The 27,861-nt window shown below is 43.2% G+C and overlaps 1 protein-coding gene across 1 annotated transcript in view; it reads right to left on the bottom strand.

Moving 5' to 3' along the window:
- MKNK2 (MAPK interacting serine/threonine kinase 2) overlaps positions 1-27,861 on the bottom strand; it is a 126,714-nt gene that overhangs the window by 36,838 nt on the left and 62,015 nt on the right. The window contains exons 3-8 of the mRNA XM_044305792.1: positions 15,701-15,878; positions 9,109-9,193; positions 7,323-7,424; positions 5,039-5,136; positions 2,037-2,116; positions 1,832-1,902 (exon numbers count right to left, since the gene is read on the bottom strand). Coding sequence (XP_044161727.1) covers positions 1,832-1,902; positions 2,037-2,116; positions 5,039-5,136; positions 7,323-7,424; positions 9,109-9,193; positions 15,701-15,751 — 487 coding nt within the window. The 5' untranslated portion in view covers positions 15,752-15,878. The remainder of the gene's footprint in view (positions 1-1,831; positions 1,903-2,036; positions 2,117-5,038; positions 5,137-7,322; positions 7,425-9,108; positions 9,194-15,700; positions 15,879-27,861) is intronic.

Raw genomic sequence — 27,861 nt, 5'->3', positions numbered from 1 at the left:
ACCGTTTCTAAGAAGTGGTGATGACCGATTTCTTCTGAGGGACAGAATCATGGAACTGAAACATTTGTTAAATCACTGTCAGATTGCTATGTGCCTAGGGTGAGATGTAAGTGCTCTTAAACATTGTTCTCCCAGCCACCAGGATATCTAATGACAAACTGTAACAAAAGCAGGCGTTGCACAGAAGTTAACCTCTGCACAGGCAGACTGTCCAATTAGAAAAATGGTGGGTACCGATCCGTTCTTTACTACAAATGAAACTGGATGTCACTTACCAAGCTAAAATTCCCTTCACGTGGGACGACATACAAGCAGATTGACTGGAAGGAATCGTTCCTTCAAAACAATCTGCTGTTCACTAGTGGAGGAGACCAGTGCATTTACATGAACTGATCTCCTCGAGTATGGGGAGGAGCAATTACTAAAGCCATGACTCTTCAATATACAGACTTGTTTCCCGTGGTCATGCTGTATAAACAATCAGCTCCCGGAAAACAACCGGGACATTTACACAGCCAGATCGCTAACAAGTGTTACTATGAACACTTGTTAGCGATGATCTTTTCAATTCGCTGCCTGTGTAAAGGGCTCTTTAAAGGTGGCAAACAATGTCTATACAAACTATCAGAAGTAATCTGTATGACACAGGGCTACAAGTTAAGACATCAAGCTACAAGTTTTCTATCGACATCATGCCACTGCTCAAAATTGCCATCATGGTGCACAGCAAAAGAGCAATGGAGGTCTATCCTCTTCAGCAACAAGTCCTGCTTTTTTTTATCAGATGCAATGATAGATGAAGATTGGTCTGGAGAACAAGTGAGCAATGCCATCATTAAGGGGCCTGCACAAGGGAACTTGAAAATGGTCCTACAACCTGGATTATGGTGTGGGGTGGCATAATGTACACTAGACAGTAGAGAATATGGAACTCTGCCAGAGGAGGTGGTGATTGGGAACTCACTAAACTAATTCAATAAAGACCCTACATCTTTTTTGCAAGTAACAATATTACAAATTGTTTATTTGATTTACAGAATAAGGCTGCCGAGGGAGGAAGTTATTCTAAATGGGGTCAGGAAGGTCACCCACAGAAGAAAAATTGGCTTGTAACTCTTTTTGCCTTCCTCTAGATCAGTGTTTCCCAACCAGTGTGCCTCCAGCTGTTGCAAAACTACAACTCCCAGCATGCCTGGACAGTCTTTGGTTGTGCGGGCATGCTGGGAGATGTAGTTTTGCAACAGCTGGAGGCACACTGGTTGGGAAACACTGCTCTAGATCAACTTTGCAGCACATAACTTGGACATAACTGCAAGTCTTTTGCAGCCTATGCAACTATTTAAAAGCTACTCTATAAACGTCTCCTGGTAGGTCTCCAACATGGTTGCCCAGCATTTTAGTATTGGACTATATGCAGAATAAGGCACCAATATCTAATCAGTGAGAGTTGGCCGTTTCAGACTAGCTCTGGAGCCAGAGCGCCACTCAGTGTGTAGTGTGCAGAACTGGTTACTGCAGTTCTGCTCTCGTTCACTTCACATGCTGAAGCACTGCAAAAACAAGCTCCATCCATCCCCTAAAAAAGAGCTACTACAGAACAGCTGGGGTGTCAGACATTGATGCGCTATACTGAGGATAGGCCATCAATAGTAAAATCCTGAACAACCCCCTTTAAAGCTGGGACTAGACCATTTTTGCCCTGCCAGTTCCAGCATAATTACATAACATTTAGGATTGGCAACACTAGCATTCAGGTGGGATTTAGAACAACATTTGTTAAATATTAATATTTTTTGCATATAAAAGCAGGTCTTTTATCACATTTACTTACCACCACACATCTTCTCAAATACCAGGTAAAATTTATCCTCTTCAAAAAACTCAATTAGTTCCAGGACATTGCTGTGACACATGAAAGCATGTTTTATTAAGTAAAACAGTTTTTTGCTCTGATTTGTGTAGTCATTTACATTATGGCAAAAAAATCAATTCAAACGTAATGGTCATCAAATCAAAAGTGTGATTGATGCACTTACCTATGGCCCTGACATTGATATAACATTTCTACTTCTCTGAACACTCTACTTCTGCTGTGACCAGGTCGTTTCTCTATAATCTGATGAATGAGAACACAGAAATAAAGTTTGACACGTTTAGCTTCAGATGTTACCTGTGTGAGCGTTACACTCAGTAACAGTGCCTACCTCAAATTTGCGCCCCACAAATGTGTTACGTAAAACTTTCTGCCATCTATATAAGGCCCCTTTCAAGATTGCATGATGTTTCAGTCCAGGTGCTGTCACACTTAGTAGATGGCATCTGGACTGAACACTGAAAACTGCAGCATGTTCGGTTTGTTTACCTCACAACCTAACTACATCAGTTTTGACAACTGTTTCCAGCTGGAAAACTAAAGTTTTTCTACTGCTCATCTGCAGGGGCCTAACATACTGCCGAGAGCCATCATAAACCGGAGACGTGCTCAGATTTATGTCGGGTTCTGCAGCACCAGCTAAGTGAATGACTTGCATTATGCAGAAGTAAAATGGTAGGACATTTTAAAGGGGTTGTCCAGTATTCGGATATTGATGACCTTTTCCTTGCGGCACCCGCAACAATTAACTGTTTAACCACCTCAGCCCCCCTAGCTTAAACACCCTTAATGACCAGGCCACTTTTTACACTTCTGCACTACACTACTTTCACCGTTTATCGCTCGGTCATGCAACTTACCACCCAAATGAATTTTACCTTTCTTCTCACTAATAGAGCTTTCATTTGGTGGTATTTCATTGCTGCTGACATTTTTACTTTTTTTGTTATTAATCGAAATTTAACGATTTTTTTTGCAAAGAAATGACATTTTTCACTTTCAGTTGTAAAATTTTGCAAAAAAAAAAAACATCCATATATAAATTTCACTAAATTTATTGTTCTACATGTCTGATAAAAAAAATTTGGGTAAAAAAAAAAATGGCTTGGGTAAAAGTTATAGCGTTTACAAACTATGTTAGAAAAATGTGAATTTCCGCTTTTTGAAGCAGCTCTGACTTTCTGAGCACCTGTCATGTTTCCTGAGGTTCTACAATGGCCAGACAGTACAAACACCCCACAAATGACCCAATTTCGGGAAGTAGACACCCTAAGGTATTCACTGATGGGCATAGTGAGTTCATATCACTTTATTTTTTGTCACAAGTTAGCGGAAAATGTTTTTTTTTTTTTTTACAAAGTCTCATATTCCACTAACTTGTGACAAAAAATAAAAACTTCCATGAACTCACTATGCCCATCACTTTCCAAAATGGGGTCACTTGTGGCGTAGTTATACTGCACAGGCATTTTAGGGGCCCAAATGCGTGCAAAGAAGTTTGAAATCAAAATCTGTAAAAAATGACCGGTGAAATCCGAAAGTTGCCCTTTGGAATGTGTGCCCCTTTGCCCACCTAGGCTGCAAAAAAGTGTCACATCTGGTATCGCCGTACTAAGGAGACGTTGGGCAATGTGTTTTGGTGTGTCATTTTACATATACCCATGCTGGGTAAGAGAAATATCTTTGCAAAAGACAACTTTTCCCATTTTTTTATCCAAGATATTTATCTCACCCAACATGGGTATATGTAAAATGACAACCCAAAACACATTCCCCAACTTCTCCTGAGTACGGCAATACCACATGTGTGACACTTTTGCAGCCTAGATGCGCAAAGCAGCCCAAATTCCTTTTAGGAGGGCATTTTTAGACATTTGGATCCCAGACTTCTTCTCACGCTTTCGGGCCCCTAAAATGCCAGGGCAGTATAAATACCCCACATGTGACCCCATTTTGGAAAGAAGACACCCCAAGGTATTCAATGAGGGGCATGGCGAGTGCATCGAATTTTTTTTTTTTGGCACAAGTTAGCGGAAATTGTTTTATTTGTATTTTCTCACAAAGTCTCCCTTTCCGCTAACTTGGGGCAAAAATTTCAATCTTTCATGGACTCAATATGCCCCTCACGGAATACCTTGGGGTGTCTTTCCGAAATGGGGTCACATGTGGGGTATTTATACTGCCCTGGCATTTTAGGGGCCCTAAAGCGTGAGAAGAAGTCTGGAATATAAATGTCAAAAAATTTTACGCATTTGGATTCCGTGAGGGGTATGGTGAGATCATATGAGAGTTAATTTTTTGACACAAGTGGACTATGAGACTTTGTAAGGAAAAAAATATAAATAAAATTTCCGCTAACTTGGGCCAAAAAAATGTCTGAATGGAGCCTTACAGGGGGGTGATCAATGACATTGATCACCCCCGCCACTGTCATGCTCCATTCAGATGTCTGATTTTTTTTGGATCCGCAAAACACATACGGACGTCTGAATGGAGCCTTACAGGCGGGGTTATCAATGACAGGGGGTGATCAGGGAGTGTATATGAGGTGATCACCCCCCTGTAAGGCTCCATTCAGACATCCGTATGCGTTTTGCGGATCCGATCCATGTATCCGTAAAAATCATACGGACGTCTGAATGGAGCCTTACAGGGGGGGTGATCAATGACAGGGGGGTGATCAGGGGTTAATAAGGGGTTAATAAGTGACGGGGGGGTGTAGTGTAGTGGTGTCCTCTGGTGGTCGATCCAAACAAAAGGCACCACCAGAGGACCAGGTAGCAGGTATATTAGACGCTGTTAAGGGTGTAAAAAAAAAAGCCTGTGTGCGCGCGGTCACAGGAAATATCGCCTCTCGCGAGAGTACGCGTATATGCGTCCACCCAGAATAGCAGGGCCGCCGCCAGGACGCAATCCTGAGGAGGTTAAAGCTGCCGCATTCCTGTTCAAGCGCTGGGCTGATCAGCAGGGTCCCCGGCGATCTGATATTGATAACCTATCCCGACGATAGGTCTTAAATTCATTAGAGATTTGTCTGGTTTTCTGATATTGATCAAGTGGATTTTTGTATTTGGGGAGCAAACAAATAAAAGTGTGTCTGCGTCAGAACTTACAGATTTGACACCAAAACACTGACAAAAGAGCTTTAAGAATCCAGGCACTTACTTTAACTGCATACTCCTTATTGCTGAATAAGTTAAAGCAGCTTTGGACTTTGGCATACGCTCCTTCACCAAGCACCTCATCCTGAAGCTGATACATGTCTAGATACATAGATAAATAAAGCAATAGTATTTAGAATAGTTGTAGGTAAAGTGCATTTCTTAGAACCCAGGAATAGAAAAGTTATCGCCTAAGGCTACTTTCACACTGCTGTTTCTGGGTCCGCCTGTGAGATCCGTTTCAGGCCTCACACAAACTACCCAAACCGGATCATTTTAGCCCTAATGCATTCTGAATGGATAAGGATCCGTTCAGAATGCATCAGTTTGCCTCTGTTCCGCTCTGGAGGCAGACACCAAAACGCTGCAGAGCCTAACGGATCTGTCCTGACTTACAATGCAAGTCAATGGGGACAGATCAGTTTTCACTGTCAAAACAGATCAGTTTGCATCATCATGAATAAAAATATATTTTTTTGTTCATGGTAATGCAAACGGATCCGTTCTGAACGGATATAAAAGTTAGAATTATAGGTGCGGATCAGTCTGTGCAGATACCAGATGAATCTGCACCTAATGCAGGTGTGAAAGTAGCCTTATTTTTAGTTTAGTGGGCTAACCCCTTAAGGAGGACCTGTCATCATTTATGCTCAAATTTGAACAATTATTCACAGCCTCTGGAAAGTTATTTAACCCCTTAAAGTCCAGGCATATTTTCACATTCTAATAGCCAGAATTATTTTTTTATTTTTCTGTTCACACAGCAATATGAAAGCTTTTTTTTGGGCGGGGCCGACATTCATTTTTAATGCCACCATATAATTTAACATCTTATTGGAAAAACTTTTCTTTTAATTATTTTTTTTAAAGTAATTAAAAGAAAAACTGTTTTTACAATAAGATGTTAAATTATATGGTGGCATTAAAAATGAATGTCGCCCCCCCCCCCCCCCCCCCACAATTAATTTTAATTAAACTTACATTTCTTTGCATTGCCATTAGGCATGAGCGAATAGACTTGAGATGAAACATCCAAAGTAGATTCACATAATACTTTGAATACTGTACGGAGCGACCTCTCCATACAGTATTAGAATGTATTGGCTGATATGAGCTGAAGTTCTTATTTTGAAAAGTCTTGAGATTTCACATAACTTCATAAATCAATTTCTACTGTAAAAAAAATCCCGAACTCTGGTTTGGTTCAAAGTGGTACCTTAGAACCGAACCAGAGTTTGGGTAATTGTTTTGTACAGTAAAAATGGATTTATTAAGTTACATGATATAATAACTTTGGCTCATAAGAGCCAATACATTCTAAAACCAAACGGAGCCAGCGCTGGCCTTCTGTTTACCGCTGGCCCAGTGATGTCACGACTAGTATCAACTTGCTGGGCGGGGGCTAAGCTCCATTTAAATTAATAGAGTTTAGCCCGGCCCAGTTGATACTAGTCGTGATGTCACTGGGAGTTTACATTTTTTTCCGTTACAGCATTTACTACACAGGAATTTTTTTTAAACTTTTTTTTATAGTGCAGCCATTTTTGGCCATGCCAATACCTAATATATTTAACTATTTTTATCTAATAACTATTAACTATTAAGGGGGCTAGAACTTGAGATCTTTTGATCCCTTGCCCTATTCACCCTAATAGAGATCTGTTAGGGTGGACAGAATTCTTACACTGTCCCTGCTGAGCTGTGCCTTGTGCATACTACAGCAGGGAGGTTTCCATAGCAAGCTTCAGAAGCATCCAGCAGGCTGCCATGGTAATCGATCGGAGCCCCACAATTTCACTTTGAGGGCTCAGATCAGAAGGCAGAGGGCGCTGCAAAAAAAATGCTGTTAGACCAGGCAGTTTTTAAAAGGCATGTTTTCAGTGTCGTGTCAATGTAGCCTAATCCTTTCACAGCCATGTGAACAAATCTATTGCTGCACAAGCAATCAGCAACAGCACAGACTGCACTGAACCTGAGGCTAAGGCTAAGTGCACCATCCCCATGTCAATTTCTGTAATTGTTTAAGCATAGGAACATGAAGGACACTGCTGCTGCCCGATAAACCCCGTTCACTGTAATGGGTTCTGCCGGGTTTCTGGCACGAGTACGAGCATTTTTCCAGACTCCAAGAGATCAGATGCAATACCATTCACAACCCATGGACAGGGGTAGTGCTATTTTTGGAAGAACGTGGCCATGTTTTTCTAATCCTCAACTACACCTTTAAAGAAATGAAAGAATTAAGTGAACGTTTTGCATTCTCCATACTGCCCCCACAGAATACTGACCTTCAAACCTTCCAGTGAAACTGTCTGTTGCCCTGCAACGTTTTTTCTTCTTTGTTCTTTTCTTGGCATCAGGAATATCAATAGGAGAACTCGAAGGCATGTCTTTGGTGACAAAATATTTCATTAAATAGGGGATCTGACTAAAGCAAACTTTCTACGGTCAACAGATACAGAAGCACTCTGAAGACAGACAGGTATAACTGCAGAAGAGCTTTTGTTACACATGTGTATCACTGCCTGTTTGATATTAAAGGGAATCTGTCACCTATTTTGACCATATAAAACAGTTAACATAGCAATGTGCAATAAAGTACCTTCTTACCTATGTGTCTTTTATTCAACTTTTCATTCTTATTAAAAAGCGATTTTTCTGATATGCAAATGGAGGCTCAACGTTATTACTCTGCTCTAGTGCCCAGTAACACCCCCCTGCAGTGCCCAGCTGGCCTTTCTTCCAAGCCCAGCACGCCTCCCAAGAAATAAATGTCCTCCCACATACTTGCCAAACGGCGCCACCCCCCTCCCCACTACGTCATTTAATTTATTCACTGCATCGGCCCTTGCTTCCTCCTCTAGAATCTCTCAGAGGCAACAGCGCTCTGATTAAGTCACTGGGCTCGGCGCATGCCCAATGACACTAGTGAGGCTGTTGCCCTCTGGAGCAGGAGTATTGTGCAGGCACTCAGCGATACTGCGCCTGCGCGGGATTTCGGAGGACAAGAGAGGAGAAAGCAAGGGCCGATGCGTGCAGTGAATAAATAAAATGACAGTGGGGAAGGGGCAGCGCTGTAGGCAAAGAGGAGGGAGCACAGACTATGCAGTGAATAAATTAAACGACGTAGTGGGGAGGGGGCGGCGCTGTAGGCAAAGAGGAGGGAGCACAGACTATGTAGTGAATAAATTAAACGATGTAGTGGGGAGAGGGGCGGCGCCGTTCAGCAAGTATGTGGGAGGACATTTATTTCTTAGGAGGCGTGCTGGGCTTGGAAGAAAGGTCGGCTGGGCACTGCAGGGGGCGTTACTGGGCACTAGAGCAGAGTAATAACGCCCCTTTGGGGACCTTGAGACTTCATTTGCATTTTAGAAAAATCGCTTTTTAATAAGAATGAAAAGTTGAATAAAAGAAAGACACATGTAGGTAAGAAGGTACTTTATTGCACATTACCATGTTAACGGTTTTATATGGTCAAAATAGGTGACAGATTCCGTTTAGGCGTTTGCTATTTACATCCCCAAAACATTAATACCTAGCATGCACCAGTCGCCTAGAAGGATCTGCAGTCTGCACTTAATGTACTCAAAATTCAAACGGCATTGGCATAATAAGCGGATTTCCATGGTGGGAAATTATGAAGCACCATGCGCCAGATCTGTGGTGTAATTTGCTCCGATTTAAGGGGTGGATTTACTGTATGCCGAAGAAAACATGTTTCTACTGCAGTGACTATTGGAGTAATCCTGTATCAGATACCTCTATTCAAAAAGCTAATCATGTAATACATGGTTGTGCTGAGACCCACAGAGCAGTCTTTCTTCCTAGTTGATGTTTGTTACAAGCAAAGGTTCCCATCTAGGATGTTGCATTTCCTTAATGGTTAACATGGACTGTGGTAGTTCCTTTGAGCTCAATATGATAAGCATCAACATTTAGCTTCAAATTTTACTTTACTATAGTTTATGAACCAAATTACTTTGAAATTAGGGCTATATGTGTTTGACAACACTAGAAACCCAGTGGGATCCCCACTTGCAGGACCAATAGCTTACACTTCTACAGTTTATTTACCAGGACGAGAAGGGCAGTCAAAGTTGAACACAGATTCCATGTTTCTGGGCTCCTCTAAAAAATCCACTTCAAATGGGTTCTGACCCTAAAAAACAAATACATTTCTTCACTTAATTTCTGAAAAAACTGAAATTTACATTCACAGTATATGTATTCTGAACTCAAAAAAAGGATTTTGCGATTACCTATAAAATCTTTTTCTTTAAAGGGAGTCTTTCACCTAAAATGACCATTACACAACCCAAACATCAGGATAACCATTACATTCCCCATATTATAATCTTACCTTTCATATTGCTGTCCGTCGCCTATTCTCTCTTAAAAACGCTTTTAATCCATATGCTAATCAGGTTCTGAAGGTGCCCAGGGGCGGCGTTTATGCGCCGGATTTGTCATTAACTGGAGGATGGTATCTGACGAACCGAGGGCGGGCCAGAGGGGTGAAAGGGGAGGGGTTTGATTTGAACAGCGCCGTGGAGCCTGGGCACCGGCCGCATAAACGCCGCCCCTGGGCACCTTCAGAACCTAATTAGCATATGGATTAAAAGCGTTTTTAAGAGAGAATAGGCGACGGACAGCAATATGAAAGGTAAGATTATAATATGGGGAATGTAATGGTTATCCTGATGTTTGTGTTGTGTAATGGTCATTTTAGGTGAAAGACTCCCTTTAAGAATTCATTCGGGGGGAGGGGAACAAAGATAATCATGCATTCTGCAACTAAGAAATTATAGTAAGCTGAAATACTGTGTTAACACCAACATTTACTTTCTGGATGCCATGTCTCCCCCCCCCCCCCCGCACCTAACTCTGCAAGCAAGATTTTACAGGTAAGCACAAAAATACATAAAACCACCACTTTTTCAATCTCATCATTAGTGGACACAGAAGACCGTGGGACATTCCAAAGCAACAAGAGGAATGTGTGCGTGCGTGTGCGTGTGTGTGTGTAGGGGGGGGGGGGGGGGGGGGGGACACTAAGGCTGGCTGTAGAGTTTCACACCAAAATGCATCGAAAGACTCCTAAAGTAACTTCCAATAGGACACAAAGGATGGGGAAAGGAATAGTGTTCAGCGAGCATACTCGGCCGAATACCTGTTTGGAACGAGCATTGCTATACTAGGCACATGGCGGTACTCTGCGAGTACCACATGTGCTCGAGCACCATGCTAGAGTCTCCTCCCCGCATGTTTTGCAGCTGCTAAGCAGCCAATAAACATGCAGGTAAGTAATGCCATTACTGGCATGCCAGTAGCCAAGGTAGCTACTGGTATTCCAGTGATTGGCTGGCTGAAACACTTAATCTGGTGCTATATAGCACCTGATGACATGGGTTCTGCTCATTGCGCGAGCTGTGCTTAGGAAGCGACAGTGTAGGGAGTTTGTGATCACAATTTATTAAATTTTAAAAAACATTTCATAAGAGCCAAAAGTCCATTTAAGGAATATTGTGTGTGCTGGTAGCAATTTAATCTTGCAATGTAGTCTTTATTTTTTCCCCCATACTTTGCGATTCTTTTTCTATAGAGGGTGTCTGCGGTGATTTGACATCTGTTCAGCAATACCTTCTGTGTGTCAGGGGCCGAGATAGGAATATTATTGAAAACAATTCTATTTTTTCCATAATTTATCCACATTTTCCCTATGCCGGTCCCTAAAATGAATTATCACATCTGTGCTGCAATAGCGTCTGTGCGTCAGGCCCAGATATTGGGGAAATTATTAGTGACAATGTATTTTTTCCATAATTTATCCACACTTCGTCTATAAACTGTGCTGCAATAGCATGTGTGTCAGGACAGAATATAAAAGTGAAAATCTATTTTCCTTTTTCCATACTTTTACGTACTTTTTCCATATACTGTGCTTGCTGTGAACTGACATCCGTGCCACAAATCGTGTGTCAGGTGTGCATATAGCATTTAATATGAAGGCGAGCATTAAGGGCCGGGGAAGAGGCCGTGATTCTTATGGTGCACGCAGAGGCCGAGGCCCTGGGCGTGCTGAAACTGTGCTTGCTGCCAGAGCACAAGATCATTTAAGATACCTAGCTTCATGTCCAAGTTTGCAGGGTGGCGCAGGACACCACTCTTGAAGTCAGACCATTGCGAGCAGGTGGTCGGTTGGATTGTAGCAGATAGTGCTTCCAGTCGGTTAAGCACTACCCTGTCTTCCACCAAGTCCAGTCTCAGTAGCCAGGAGTCTAAAATACACAATCCTCACCCTGATCCTCCTTCCTCCCACCATTTACAGTCTGGCCAAACAAGTGATCCCACACTCTGATATTCCAAGGACCTCTTTCATCGCCATTGATTTGGCCCTCTCTCCAAGCACACTTGAAGAGGGACCTGAGATCTTGTGCCCTAATTCCCAACCTCAAGCATCCAGAGTCACAAGAACATGATGCTGGGGAACGGCAATTAGTGTGCAATAAGGTGGATGATAAGACAGTTACCAATGACTCAACCGCAATTACTGTCTCAAGAGGTTGAGGAAGAGGATGACAGTTGTCAATCACTGAGGTTGTGGTTAGGTGAACAAATCAGGAGGATGATCAGAATGAGAAAGTGGAAGAGGAGGTGCTGGACGACAAGGTCACTGACCTAACCTGGGAAGGTGGCAACAAGCAGAGCGAGGAGAGAAGTACAGAGGGGGAGGGATCTGCAGCACTGCAACAGGCTGGAAGAGGCAGTGGTGTGGCAAAAGGTACAAGGCGGGCACGACCAAACAGGCATGCAACTGTTCCACTGAGCACCCCCTTACGTAAATCTCCCTTGCCAAGGTGTAGGTGTTCTGTAGTATGGAGCTTTTTTGAGGAAAGTGCAAACAAAATAGTAGTTTGCAACCTGTGCCACAGCAAAATGAGCCAGAGCGTGAACACTATAAACCTCACCAGCATGATCCGCCACATGGCATCAAGGTACCCTAATAGGTGGTCCGAACGCCTGGATACACAACCTGTGTCTGCAGGTCACACCACTGCCTCCTCTTCCCCTGTGTTACATGCTGGCCAATTCCCTGTCCAAGACACAGGCTCAGGAATGCCTCCCGTCCTGCACCTTCGCAAGCACCAGAGACCACATCTACTTCCCTGTCTCAGCACAGTGTCCAAATGTCATTACCCCAGGTATTTGAAGGCAAGCGCAAATACCCAGCTACCCACGAACAGACTAAATGCACAGCTTTCCAGCTGGGCAACCTTATACAAATACCATGCCTTGCCCACGTATTCCATCTTGTGGTTCAGCGGTTTCTAAAAACAAACCCCAATTTGCCTGAGCTACTGGTGAGGGTGCACTGCATAAGTGCACATTTTCACAAGTCACCGACAGCTTCAGCCGGTCTGTCAATGTTGCAGCAGCGCTTGAAATTGCCAGCTCACCAGCTGTTGTGTGATGTGAGCACGCGCTGGAATTCCACATGTTGGCCAGGCTTAGTGAGCAGCAGAGGGCAGTTGTGGAATACCAGCTGCAACAGCCGTACTTCCTTGGCCAACTGAGGAGAGGAGACAAGGGGAAGACACCAGTTCCAAAAGAGGCAGGGCAACACTCTCCAAAGCCTGGGACAGTTTCCTGACACCCCACCAGCACCCTCACCCTGATGTGCAGCCTACTGCCACAAGGAGAGAAAATTTTTGGACGATTGTGTACATAGCAGACCGTGTCAGCATCCTCAATGATCCCTCAGTGCCTTACTACTGTGTGTCCAAGCTGGACACAAGGCACAAACTGAGGTGCTGGCCTGCCCTGCCGCCAGCGTTTTGTCTTCTGGTGGCATTATAACAGATGAGCATATCTGCCTGTCAACTGAAAATGCTGACAGGTTTAGGCTACTTTCACACTTGCATTTGGAGCGGATCCGTCTGGTATCTGCACAGACGGATCCGCGCCTATAATGCAAACTCTTAGATCCATTCAGAACTGATCCGTTTGCATTACCATGAACCAAAATAAAAAAATTTTTGTTCATGATAGCCATACTGTGTCAACTTCAAACGGATCCGTCCCCATTCACTTCCATTGGAAGTCTGGACGGATCCGTTTGGCTCCGCACGGCCAGGCGAACACCCGAACGCTGCAAGCACCGTTCAGGTTTCCGCCTGCTGAGCGGAGGACAAATTGTGCCAGACTGAGGCATTCTGAGCGGATCCGCATCCACTCAGAATGCATTGGGGCTGTACGGATCCGTTCGGGGCCGCTTGTGAGAGCCTTCAAATGGAACTCACAAGAGGAGCCCCGAACGCAAGTGTGAAAGTAGCCCAACTCAAAAATGAACAAGGCCAGGATTGACCATGACTTCGACTCCACCAGAGGAATGCTGATGAACATAAAGGCACTTTACATGTGTTTTTAATGTAGATAATAGACTATTCCCATGTACCCCTTCCACCACAAAGGTTATATGGTTGAATCTTCCTTTTCTTTTGTCATATCAACATGCATTGCTTATTTGTTACATATAATGCCATCGCCTATATGGCCTTCGAATCAGTTAAGTGTCCGCTCACCAGCAGTCCCACAACTCAATGTCAATGAGGCCCTCCTTTATGTGATCTACAGGATGCATCGGAGTGCCTCTTGTAATTTTTGGCAGCACTTGCACTTTATATGCAAGCAAATATATAGGAAATAATGTTTTCTACTTTTCCTCCAAAAATGTGGGCGGGGGGCGCTTACTCACGTCACGCGCCTGCTCCTTCCGCAGGCACGTGATGTGAGTGAGCGCCGCCCACCTGCACTGCCTGCTGTTACCGGAGCTAAGACAGAGTAAGGTATACAAGTAAAGAGTCGCTGATTAAAGTTACTGTTTAGTTTATAAATGTGCTCCTGTGAGCGTGGGGGAGGGGAGGGGGGATCTGTGGGTGGCACCGTTTAGGGGGAGGGAGGGAGGGGGGAATTTGTGGATGGCACTGTTTGGGGGGGGGGGGGGGGGGGAGGGAGATCAGCTCCCTGCTGTTGTGTGTACTATGCACAGGGCAGCAGGGAGAGTGTAAAGTCCTATTCACCCTAATAGAGCTCTAATAGGGGGAATATGACAAGAGTTTAAACAACCCCCCCCCCCCCCCCCCCAATATATATTGCATGTGCTTAAAATTATATCGCAACATAGATTTTAGGCCATATTACCCACCCTTACATCCTAGTACAGATCTCTTCACGTAACGTATATAGAGTTTGCTGTATTACACTAAAGAATACAAAATTAGGTAGTTTAGTAGGAACGCAAAACAGGGGCCTATCGATAAAGATAATACAAAAACCAAAGAACATAAAACATACATCTAACAGAACATAAGATAAGAATTAATGTTACGTTAGGCTTGTTTCACTTTTGCGTTTGCCGATTCAGCAAGCTGTTGCAGCCAGAAGCAGCCTGCCAGATCAGCATTGCAGGACACTACGGAAAGCCATTCAGCTCCACTCAAACTTAATCTATATACAGCACTAAAATGTATGGGCTCCGGCAAGGCAAATTCTAATTCTTGCGAGACTTTGGTGAAAAACGTTGGGAAGTGATTTTTCAACTTGAACACCATTTTAAAAAAAGTCTGCTTCAGGCCCAAAGTACTAGTTGGTACCAAAGCAGACTTCAGAATTAAAGTTTTAAACTGGTTTTCTGGTTTAATAACTTAAGTTATAATACCTCACAAGAGCCCATACACTTTTACAGGTACGCAGACTGATCCCCATACAGCATTAAAATGAAGTTTTGAGCGAAGCGACTTCAGATCTAGGAGCCAAACCTCGCTTCGCTCATCCCTAGTCTCAGGATATGGTTTCTTCTTGTGTTGAATTTTCAGATATTTACTTTGAAAATGTGACAGCCTTTGAATGGGAGTTTAGCGACAATATGCCGACAAAGCCTTTACATTATGAACAATGGTTTTGTGCCTCCTGCTCAATGCATCATTATGTTTCCAGCGCCAAGTGCAAAAAGTTAATGGGTGGGGGTGCCAAGTGTAGTACCCCCACCGATCAGATATTGATGACCTATTAAGGCTACTTTCACACTAGCGTTCGATCGGATCCGTTCTGAACAGATCCGATCATATTAATGCAGACGGAGGCTCCGTTCAGAACGGATCCGTCTGCATTAAATTGGCAAAAAAAAGCCAAGTGTGAAATTAGCCTGAGCGGATCCGTCCAGACTTTTACATTGAAAGTCAATGGGGGACGGATCCGCTTGAAGATTGAGCCATATTGTGGCATCTTCAAACTGATCCGTCCCCATTGACTTACATTGTAAGTCTGGACGGATCCGCACGCCTCCGCACGGCCAGGCGGACACCCGAACGCTGCAAGCAGCGTTCAGGTGTCCGCCTGCTGAGCGGAGCGGAGGCTGAACGCCGCCAGACTGATGCAGTCTGAGCGGATCCGCATCCATTCAGACTGCATCAGGGCTGGACGGGAGCGTTCGGGTCCGCTCGTGAGCCCCTTCAAACGGAGCTCACGAGCGGACAGCCGAACGCTAGTGTGAAAGTAGCCTAAGAGGACAGGTCATCAAAATCCAAAGGCTGGACAAACTTGAGCTGGATTGTACATTAATTCGTGGGGCACAATAAAGTAAATTCTATATTAAGAATCAACTGACCTTAAAAGAACGGTGAAAGCCCTTCATTTCAGGACTTTTTTTCTGTACCATATTTGCAAAAGAACTTCCAAACTTAATACCAAGCAGAAACTTTCACAACCCCAAGGAGTTCAATAAGTGGAAAGTGGGTGTTAAAAGAAATAGGGGATTGATGATCTCAGATGGCTGGAAAGAGACCCTGTGAAAACAAAAATAATGCTGTAAGGTTCAACCAAGGTAAAAAGTGATTAGGTTAACAATGGCAACAGGTTCAGTTTTCACAGGAATCATGAGGTAGGTCTTTATCCATTTGAGTAGAGCTTTTTTGCCTATGCTGCTCCATACCTCTTTTGGCCTAAAGGTTTTATTGAATCTTTTTCCCAGAAAACTATGCATCATTCTCAGCTCCTCCTGTCCTTTAACAGGTTCCCTTTAATGGGGTCGTCCAGGCTACACCGATTGACAGGTCATCAATAGTTGTAGCCTAGACAACGCCTTTAAAGTTAGCTTCCATTCTTGAATATTTTCCATCTACAGGAGTTCGAAATCTTGCATACCACAGGGCGATCTATCAAAACTGGTGTAGAAGAACACTGGCTTAGTTACCAATAGCAACCAATAAGAATCCTTCCATTATTTTCCAAAGCAGATCTGAAAAACGCAAGGTGGAATGTGATTGACTGCTATGGGCAACTAAGCCAGTGTTCCTTCACACCAATCTTCAAAAATCAATTTTACAACAGTTTCTGCTGCTCAAACTCCAAAATCTATATACCGTATAACAATCTAAAGTCATGACCATAGAGTAAACTGCATTTTGGTATACTCTGTACTTCATGATAACACAACACTCTCTCATTGATTAGGAATGATCCAGGAGAGTGCTCATAGCTCAAGGGTATTCCAGTTATAACAAATTATGTGGATAGGGGATAACTATCAGATTGGTGGGGCCCCAATTCAAGGGAGACAAAGATCACAATAACAGGAGCCCTGTACCCTGTGAAGCCTCCTGAAACAGACAGGGTGGCTGGTTTGAAAAACGGACCACTGCTCCAATCATTTTTATGGGATTGCTAGAGACGGCAGAGTACAAGAAAAAAGGGATAACTTTTGTCCAAAGTAGTGGAAGGGGGGAATTCTGCTTTATCTACTGATTGCTGATATCTCCTGACTGGTAGCAGCTAGAAGCACAGTCTTAGTCTTGTTTGAAAGCTGGATTCCATACAAGACCAAAATGACAGCTTGAATCCAAAATACGCAGGAGATGGTTAGAAAAGGAGCTGGGAATAATTGCAGGTAAAGCCTGCTTTTACTTTGAGCTGTATTCACTGAATCTCAATTTCTAACAGTGATATATTCTCATGTACGGAAGATATAGCTGTCATTCTATTACTGTTTGAAAGACCATATCTCTAGCTGCTACCAAAGCAGACATAGGAGCATCCAAAGCAGCTGCCCCACCCTTTCAGTATGGAGGAGAATGAGGGAGCAGCTGCAGAGCTGACAGGCTGCAAGAGGAAAGGAAAAAAGTTAAATGTATAGCAAATGTATCAGTGTACTGACCGACAACATGTGATTTTTACCACCCAGTGAACACTATACATAAATTCCACATAAATACTTTACTTTATTTCCCCCCCTAAAAATTAAAAAAGTTATTTACTACAAAAATAAATATATCTATCTATCTATCTATACATACATACCCCAAAATAGTTCCTGAAAACTTACAACTAATCCAGCAAAATAAAATAACTTCAATTATTTTTTCTCTTTTAAATTATCACTGCTGGAACACAAAGTGAGAATTATTATTGGTCCTAAAGGCCACTAAGGGCCGTTTCACACGAGCGGATGCCGTGCGTGACATCCGCTCCGTGAATGATAGCCAAGACCCGATGCAGACTGCAGAAGCACGGAGCAGTAACATGATTGATAATGCTCCGTGCCTCTGATCTCTTTACTACGAAATCACAATGACAACTTTATCTCACTGTGATTTCGTAGTAATGAGGTCACATAGAGGCACGGAGCATTATCATACATGTTAATGCTCCGTGCTTCTGCTGTCTGCATTGGGTCTTGGCTGTCATACACGGAGAGGATGTCACACACGGCATCTGCTCGTGTGAAACAGCCCTAAGGGGTTAAAAATGCAATTGTGTTCCCCGAGTTGTGCGCCAACAAGATTTACTGCAGACGAAGATCTACAATAAAAAAAAAAAAAGTAAAATTTTTAGGAGGGGTTTTCCAATTTTAATCTGACTGTTAGGAGGTTAAGGAAGCAATCAGGGGGATCTGGCGACAACCCGGACTACATATTCCAAGGCACATATTTACACTTTTTCCTTGCTAAAAAAATAAAGTACCACATAAAACGTGGAAGTGAATGCACCCAGGTTCATTAATTGAAATAGGGTTGTTGCGGGTATCGAAATTTCCCGGTATCGATACGATAGAGATTTTCATTTTTTCGATACTGGGCTGCGCAGTTTAGTATCACAGAACATGAGCGTGCTGCTGCCGTCAGCACACTCGTGTTCCCTCCCCCCTAGGTCACTGCTGCCTCCAATGGGAAGCGAGGGGCGGAGGAGGGGAGGGCACACGGCGCCACCAATGATAGTACTTTTCATGGGTCCGGACTTAGGTAAGTATTAGGCTACACAGAGCGGTGCCCAGAAATGTCCCAGCACTCATTATTCCTGGGCTTTCGGGCCCCTAAAATGCCAGGGCAGTATAAATACCCCACATGTGACCCCATTTTGGAAAGACACCCCAAGGTATTCAATGAGGGGCATGGCAAGTTCATAGAAAATTTTTTTTGGCACAAGTTAACGGAAATTGATTTTTTTTGTTTTTTCTCACAAAGTCTTTTTCCACTAACTTGGGACAAAAATTTCAATCTTTCATGGACTCAATATGCCCCTCACGGAATACCTTGGGGTGTCTTCTTTCCGAAATGGGGTCACATGTGGGGTATTTATACTGCCCTGGCATTTTAGGGGCCCTAAAGCGTGAGAAGAAGTCTGGAATATAAAGGTCTTTGGATTCCGTGAGGGGTATGGTGAGTTCATGTGAGATTTTATTTTTTGACACAAGTTAGTGGAATATGAGACTTTGTAAGAAAAAACAAAACAAAAAAAAAAGACTATATGGGGTGATCACCCCCCTGTAAGGCTCCATTCAGACATCCGTATGTGATTTGCAGATCCGATCCATGGATCCGTAAAACACATACGGACATCTGAATGGAGCCTAACATGGGGGGTGATCAATGACAAGGGGGAGATCAGGGAGTCTATATGGGTTAATAAGTGACAGAGGGGGGGGGGGGGGTGTAGTGTAGTGCTGTGCTACTTTACCGAGCTGCCTGTGTCCTCTGGTGGTCGATCCAAGCAAAAGGGACCACCAGAGGACCAGGTATATTAGACGCTGTTAACAAAACAGCGTCTAATATACCTGTTAGGGGTTAAAAAATAAAAATAAAAAATAAAAATCACATCTACAGCCTGCCAGCGAACGATCGCCGCTGGCAGGCTGTAGATCAGCTCGCTTACCTGCAGTTCCTGTGACCACGCGCGTGCGCCTGTGTGGAAATCTCACGATCCTGCGTTAGGCGGTCCGAAAGCGGTTAAAGTCCGAACCCATATAAGGTAGTCTAACTTTTAATACAGGAGGCAGGTGCTGGCAACAGAATGTCATTGCCGACATCCTGGCCCCTGACAGGGAGCTGTGATTGCCGGCAGTTATCCCCTCAGGTGCGGCACATGAGGGGTTAACTGCCACTGATCTGCTGCCAGTATCCGCCTCCTTTATTAAGGGTTAATAGGTGGCGCAGTGCTCCCGCCCCCCCTCAGTATTATAATTAGTGCAGTGTCCCCTCTCCCCTCATTGGTGGCAGTGGCCACAGGGTCCCCTCACCTCCTCTCCTTGGTGGCAGTGGCAGCTTCTAATCGGAGCCCCAGCAGTGTAATCCTGGGGCTCCGATCAGTTACCATGGCACCCAGGACGCTACTGAAGCCCTGGCTGCCATGGTAATCTCTCTGCTGCTCATGATGCTGAATAGGTATATTTATTTAAACTTCCTTTATCTGATGAAAAGGTATAGAACAAAGAAACAAAAAAAGGCAAGAGAATTATAAAACATCCTAAGTTTAGGTGGGAAATCCCAGTGCCATTGGGGAGGCTAAATGGAAAATCCAGTTACCGGTAAGTGTAATTATCTTTTCCATACACCTCCCCAACGACATTAAGCAGGAGGATTAACAAGAATAAACATAAAATTTAGGGAGGGACCACAGTGGACAAGACTTTAGGCCCGAAAGCAAGGTCCCTATTAGAGATAACATCCAGTCTGTAGTGTTTGAAAAAAGTACTTAAACTGGACCAGGTCGCAGCCTAGAAACAGAGGCACCTTCTGCCCAGGAGGTAGAATCTGATCTAGCTGAACGGGCTTAACTCCAGGGGAGAAATAGCACCCTTCTTTCTATATGCCATAGCAATGGTCATCTTAATCCAGCGGGAAATTGTTATTTTTGAAGCCCCTTGACCTTTGTTTCTTCCTGCATACTGGACTAGAAGGCAATTTGATTTTCTTATGTCCTTAGTGGTTTCTTGGTAAGCAAAGACCCATCTCCTGACATCTAGATTGTGGTACTGAACCTCCTTGTTGGACCTGGCCTGTGGACAGTATATAGGTAATGAAATTTCCTGCTGACAATGGAATTTTGTAAATACTTTAGAAAAAAAAGGAAGGCTCATGCTTTAAAATTATCCTGTCATCCAGAATATTTAGATATGGTGGACGGCAAGATAAGGCTTCGATCTCTCCGACCCTCCTGGCCCAGGTGATCACAATTAAAAAGGCAGTCTTTAGGGAGAGTAACCTAATAGAAATCTCACTTAGAGGCTCAAAAAGGAGGATCCATAAGTACAGAAAGTACTAGATTAAGGTCCCAGGGAGGCAACGTGGATCTAACTTCTGGGTTTAATCTATGGGCGCCTTTAAAGAAAAGCCTGATTACAGCTTAATCAGCTAACTTCCAGGAAAGCACTTAGGGCTGCTACCTGGACCTTTAGAGTACTGACCCTTAATCCGTCTTCTAGGCCTCTTTGAAGGAAATTTAAGAATTATCTTGACCTCTGGAAAGCCAGTGGGATTCCAGGCATCTATTGTGAAACAGCAGAAAGCATTCCAGATCAAGATAAATATAAGAATTGGCAGGCTTCCTACTATTTAGTAGGGTGTTTATAACCACGCCGACAGTCCTTTGGCTCTTAAGATGGAACGTTCAACATCCATGCTGTCAGATTCACTGTGGCACATCAAGATGTTGGGCCGTGCCCTGAAAAAGATGTGGAATCTGAGGGAGAAACTAGTACTTCCCACTCAAGAGGCTTAGCAGAAGGGGGAACCATGTTCTTTGGGGCCAGAATTACCTGGCATTTGTCCATTTTTGTCAAGACTCTGGGAATCAGGGATATTGAGCAGGGCTGTGGAGTCGGAGAGTCAGAGTCAATTTTGGGTACCTGGAGTCGGAAAAAAAATGAACCGACTCCTACTAAATTTAAATTGGAATAAAAAAAAGTTTAAATGTCCGAATTCATAAACAGTTATAATTAATGACTTCTCTACTGTAAGAATAAAGGCCAATGCATGCAGTGCCTCACGTGATCGCAAAACAAACGCCTTCAGTGATGTGAAGAAGATTAATATAAACCATTTCTAGGTTTTACAGATTTTGTTTTTGGTTCATATAGATAAGCTTTGTTTTTGTTCTAAAACAACCAAATAATGTGGTTTGTATTTTTTTACTTGTAAAGTTCCTGATGTTTATGCCTGCTGCTACTATCCAGCCACTTTGATTAAAAAAAAAATGAATAAAACTGTTCACTGTGTTTGTCTTTTGCTTAAACTGTTCAATACAGTAGACTGTTGGCTTCCCAGCCAGTAGTCATTTGGTAATGACATGTATGTTGCCTTTCTTTCCTTCAAGGAATGTATAAAATACATTTGCATATTAAATACAGAGGAGTCGGAAGTACAAAAAACCGAGTCGGAGCATTTATCTACCGACTCCACAGCCCTGATATTGAGAGAAATGCACATAGCAGGCCCTCTGGCCAAGGACCCGAGAACACATCTGTCTGTTTATTCTGGATGCAAAGAGGTCCAGGACTGTGATTCCCCTTCTGTCGCATATTGACTGAAATAAATCTGCCAGAGTGTTTTCTTTTCCCTTCAAGTGTACAGCTCAAATTGAGTTTATGCCATTTTGGGCCCAGGATCATAAACGGAACACTGTATGGCATAGTTTTCAGCTTTTTGTGCCGCCCTGTTTGTTTATATAAGTAACAGTTATACTGTCGGACAAAATCTTGACATCTGATAGATGGCTGGGCGAAAAGCTTTTATGGCTAGGAGTACTGCCAGAAGCACCTTTGAGTTTGAGGTTAGAGGATGTAATACCCGACTCCAAACTCCCTGGACTAGCTGATCTCTGCTGTGAGCCCCCCAACCTAACCCGCTTGCCTCTTATCACAATTGGGTCTGAGGATCTTCACTGAACTTGTTGGTTTAGATTTTCCCTTTGTAGCCACCACTGTAGAGAGGCTCTCCCATAAAGAGGAAGAGGCACCTTCTTGTCTAGGGATAAGCAATTTTTGTTCCAGGTGGAAAGGAGAAAAGCCTGTAGTATTCTGCTGCGGAACTGCGCCTACCTGACTGCTGGGATGACTGAAGTCATTAACCCCTTAAGGACATAGCCTTATTTCACCTTAGGACCAAGCCATTTTTTACAAATCTGACCAGTGTCAATGGTTTGACTTACCCAGGCCGCTCTGAGATTGTTTTTTCGTCACATATTGTACTTCATGACACTGATAAAATTGGGTCAAAAAAAGTATTTTTTTTGCATTAAAAAACACCAAATTTATCAAAAATTTTGAAAAATTAGCAAATTTCCAAGTTTCTCTACTTCTGTAATACATAGTAATACTCCCAAAAATTCTGATGACTTTACATTCCCCATATGTCTACTTCATGTTTGAATAATTTTGGGAATGATTTTATTTTTGGGCGATGTTACAAGGCTTAGAAGTTTAAAAGCAAATCTTGAAATTTTTCAGAAATTTACAAAAACCCAATTTTTAGGGACCACTACAGGTCTGAAGTCACTTTGCGAGGCTTACACAATAGAAACCACCCCAAAATAACCCCATTCTATAAACTACACCCCTCAAGGTATTCAAAACTGATTTTTACAAACTTAACCCTTTAGGTATTGGACAAGAGTTGACAAATAGGGATGAAATTTGAGAATTTAATTTTTTTGCCTAATTTTCCATTTTAACCCATTTTTTCCACTAACAAAGCAAGGGTTAACAGCCAAACAAGACTACTGCCCTCACTCTGCAGTTTACAGAAACACCCCATATGTGGCCGTAAACTACTGTACGGCCACACAGCGGGGCGTAGAGTGAAAGGTGCGCCGTTTGGTTTTTGAAAGGCATTATTTGCTGGACCAGGGCTCCAGATGGCGACCAAAATGGTCACCAATGCGACTAAGAATTTACAAATGGCGACAAGACTTTAGTCTTGTCGCCATTTGCGACTAGACCCTCTGCGGCAGCTCTGCAGTTAAACAGCGGCGGGCACAGGAGCTGATAGTTCTCTGCCGCCGATGTTCTTCTCAGCCCGAGTCAGCTCGGTCACAGCACACAGACGCTGGCAGCAGGGAGGGGAGGGGCTCGGGAGGAGTGTAATCTGATCCTAGAGTGGAAGCTGCTTCTGCCAGCCCCTCCCCGTCCATCAACCAATCAGAGCTGAGGCAAGGCGAGCACTAGCAGCTCTGAGTCACTGACAAGTACAGGGAGAAAGAATCGAATGAGTCGCAGGTGAAAAGAACTAAAGATCCGACTTGTGACTCATTCGATTCTTTCTTAGACTCCCTGTACAGTGTGGCCCGCCCCCCCCCCCCAACACCCCAGTATAAGAAACATTGGTGGCACAGTGTGCCCCCCAACACCCCAGTATAAGAAACATTGGTGGCACAGTGTGCCCCCCAACACCCCAGTATAAGAAACATTGGTGGCACAGTGTGCCCCCCCAACACCCCAGTATAAGAAACATTGGTGGCTCAGTGGGAAGTGCCAATGAGGGTTAAAAATAACTTTAAAAAAATTAACTCACCTCCTCCAGTTGATCGCGTAGCCGTCGGTCTACTGTTCTGTCTTCAGGACCTGTGGTGATGTCACTGAGCTCATCACATGGTCCATCACCATGGTGATGAATTAAGTGATGTATCATGTGATGAGCACAGTGTCAGGTCCTTTGACAGGTCCTGAAGAAAGAACAGGAGATAATCAATTGGAGGAAGGGAGTTAATTTTTATTTTTTAATCCTCATTGGCACTCCCCACTGCGCCACCAATGTTCATTATATTGGGGGGGGGGGGGGGGGCACACTGCGCCACCAATGTTTATTATACTGGGGTGTTGGGGGGGGTGCACACTGCACCACCAATGTTTATTATACTGGGGTGTTGGGGGGGTGCACACTGCGCCACCAATGTTTACTATACTAGGGTGTTGGGGGGGGGTGCGCACTGCGCCACCAATGTTTATCATACTGGGGTGTTGGGGGGCGCACTGCGCCACCAATGTTTATTATATTGACCTTCTACTATGCATTCTGTATTAAAGAATTCTATTATTTTCCCTTATAACCATGTTATAAGGAAAAATAATACAGTGAATAGACTTTCATCCTAGCAACCATGAGTGAAAATCGCACCGCATCCGTACTTGCTTGCGATTTTCACGCAGCCCCATTCACTTCTATGGGGCCTGCGTTGCGTGAAAAACGCACAGAGCATGCTGCGATTTTCACGCAACGCACAAGTGATGTGTGAATATCACCCCTCATGTGCACAGCCCCATAGAAGTGAATGGGTCCGGATTTAGTGCGGGTGCATTTCGGTATTTTGAATGCCAGATCCGGCACTAATACATTCCTATGGGAAAAAATGCTGGATCCGGCATTCAGGCAAATCTTCAGGTTTTTTCGTCTGAGATAAAACCGTAGCATGCTGCGGTTTTATCTTTTGCCTGATCAGTCAAAATGACTGACCTGAACACATCCTGATGCATCCTGAACGGATTACTCTTTATTCAGAATGCATGGAGATATGCCTGATCAGTTCTTTTCCGATATTGAGCCCCTAGGACGGAACTCTATGCCGGAAAAGAAAAACACTAGTGTGAAAGTACCCTAAAATATTAAGTTTAAATCCCCCCTTTCCCAATTTTACATATAAAATATATAAACAAAAACATATTACATAGCGCTGTCCAAACTATAAAATTATTAAAAAATATCTATGCGGTGAGCATTCACCATTTTTTAGTCACCTTGTCACCCCAAAAAATAGGATAGGACTGTTCTATTATGGGCCGAATGTTTCATAAAATGCGAAAGCACGCGGCTTTTTTTGTTGTTTTTTTTTGCGCAGTATTGTGTATCGCAATACTTTATGGTGACGAAAGCGAATCAAAATTTTGGTATCAAAACAACCCTATGCCGATCTGATCGGCGTAGCGTTGTCACGATACCAAAATTTTTATTCGGTTTCGATTTGGCGACAAAAAATTTGTTTTTGGCTCCTAAATTTTTCAGTTCAGGAGCCAATGGCTACTAGGTATTTTTTTTTTAGTCTGGAGCACTGTGGACTGGTTTTTTTTGACACCTTGTCCCATTTGAAGCCCCCCTGATGCACCCCTAGAGTAGAAACTCCATAAAAGTGACCCACCTAAGAAACTACACCCCTTAAGGTATTCAAAACTGATTTTACAAACTGTTAACCCTTTAGGTGTTCCACAAGATTTAATGAAAAATAGATACAATAAAAAAATTGGATTTTTGGCAGATTTTCCATTTTTTTATATTTTTTCCAGTTACAAAGCAAGGGTTAACAGCCAAACAAAACTCAATATTTAAGGCTCTGATTCTGTAGTTTACAGAAACACCCGATATGTGGTCGTAAACCGCTGTACAGGCACACAGCAGGGTGCAAAAGGAAAGGAATGCCATACGGTTTTGGGAAGGCAGATTTTGCTGGACTTTTTGACAACGTCCCATTTGAAGCCCCCCGATGCACCCCTAGAGTAGAAACTCAAACAAATTGACCCCATTTTAGAAACTACGGGATAGGCTGGCAGTATTGTTGGTACTAGTTTAGGGTACATATGATTTTTGGTTGCTCTATTACACTTTTTGTGAGGCAAGGTAACAAGAAATAGCTGTTTTGGCACAGTTTATTTTTTGTTATTTTAACATTCATCTGACAGATTAGATCATGTAATATTTTTATAGAGCAGGTTGTCACGGACATGGCGATACCTAATATGTAACCAATTTTTTTTATTTATGCAAGTTTCACACAATTTCGTTTTTGAAACAAAAAAAAAAAAAAAAATCATGTTTCAGTGTCTCCATAGTCTGAGAGCCATAGTTTTTTCAGTTTTTGGGCAATTATCTTCTTAGGTAGGGTCTCATTTTTTGCAGGATGAGGTGACTGATTGGTACTATTTTGGCGTAAATACGACTTTTTTGATCACTTAACTTTTTTGGGAAGATAGGCAAAATTTCAATTTCATCCTAGTTTTTTTTTTATTTTTATGGCGTTCACCGTTCGGGTAAAGTAACATGACCGTTTTATAGATCAGGTCGTTACGGACGCGGTGATATATAACGTGTAGGGAATTTTTTTCATTTTTACTCAGTGACAAGTGTTTTTTTATTTTTACTTTTTTTGACCAAGACCCACTTGGTTCTTGAAGTTCCAGTGGGTCTGATGTCTGTATAATACAGTACACTATATAGTGTTTTGTACTGTATTTTACTTACACTTTGAACAGATCTATGCCTTTAGCACAGATCTGTTCAGCACCACGGACAGCAGGATGCCTGAGAAGGCGTCCTGTTGCAATGGGAACCTTCCTCGTCTGCCACAACTGAGCAGACGGGGAAGGGTAAGAAGGGTGGCTGTCTGGGGGCTCTCTCCCTCTCCCATCGGGGGGATGCAAAAGGCACAGCAGCCCCCCGATGGGAGAGAGCTCCCTGACTGTTAACCTCTTCCATACAGCAGTCTGTACGGACCGTGGTATGGAAAGAGTTAAACGGCTGACATCGCATCACAGATGTCAGCCGTTTATAACAGGGTGTCAGCAATGTGCTGACACCCTGGTATACCCACTGGCCACCAACCATTATTCAAGGGGAGGCGGGCGAATACTAAAGTTTCTGATCCCTGGATTAGAAAGTGTAGCAAACTGCAGGTCTGAATTGACCTGCGGTTTGCTGCGATCGCCGACATTTAGCCTAGGTGCCTGCTCAATGATTTGAGCAGGCACCGGGTTCCAATAACCCCCAGCCGCACGGCAGTGATCGAAAATACACAGGGAGTACAGGTACGCCCTGTGTCCTTAAGTACCAGGACATAAGGTCGTACCTGTACGCCCTATGTCCTGAAGAGGTTAAGCCCAGGACTACCATAATTTCTCTGAAGGACACTTAGATGGGATCAGAAAACCGAGATTTTTGCCATTATATTCTGGATCTTCTGCTCCGGGAGAGAGGCAGTCATAAGGTGGGAATCCAACAGTATCCCCAGGAAGTCAGACTTGCAGATTTAATTTCCAGCATAGGGACTGAAGGACATCTGACTAACTGGATTTTTTTTTTAGGAGAATCTGATGAATGAGCAGTGATCAGAAAATATTCTAGGTAGGGTGTAAATAGGATCTATTGCTGATGTAAGAAACTTCTGCCACAATCCTTGTAAAAACTCGGGTGACAGATGAAAGTCCGAAAAGGGAGGACCTGAAACTAGATGGTCAGGCGATCTTCCAGGTTTTTTAGATCAAAAAATTATACGCTGGTATTTCTGATTGCTGTGAATGGGAACGTGATAATAGGCATCCGCCAAATCAAGAGTTATCATGAAACAGTCCTGAAAAAAACCGATTGTTGATTGACTGTTTCCATTTTGAATTTTTTGCATTTGACATGTTTGTTGAGATCTCAGGTTTATTTAATTTACAACATATGTTAATCAATAATTCATATAATGTATTTATGTGTAACAATGTATCGATGTGTGTATGAATATATTATATAT

The sequence above is a fragment of the Bufo gargarizans genome, chromosome 1, assembly GCF_014858855.1.
Source record: "Bufo gargarizans isolate SCDJY-AF-19 chromosome 1, ASM1485885v1, whole genome shotgun sequence".
NCBI lineage: Eukaryota > Metazoa > Chordata > Amphibia > Anura > Bufonidae > Bufo > Bufo gargarizans.
This window is presented reverse-complemented; position numbering and strand designations above follow the sequence as displayed.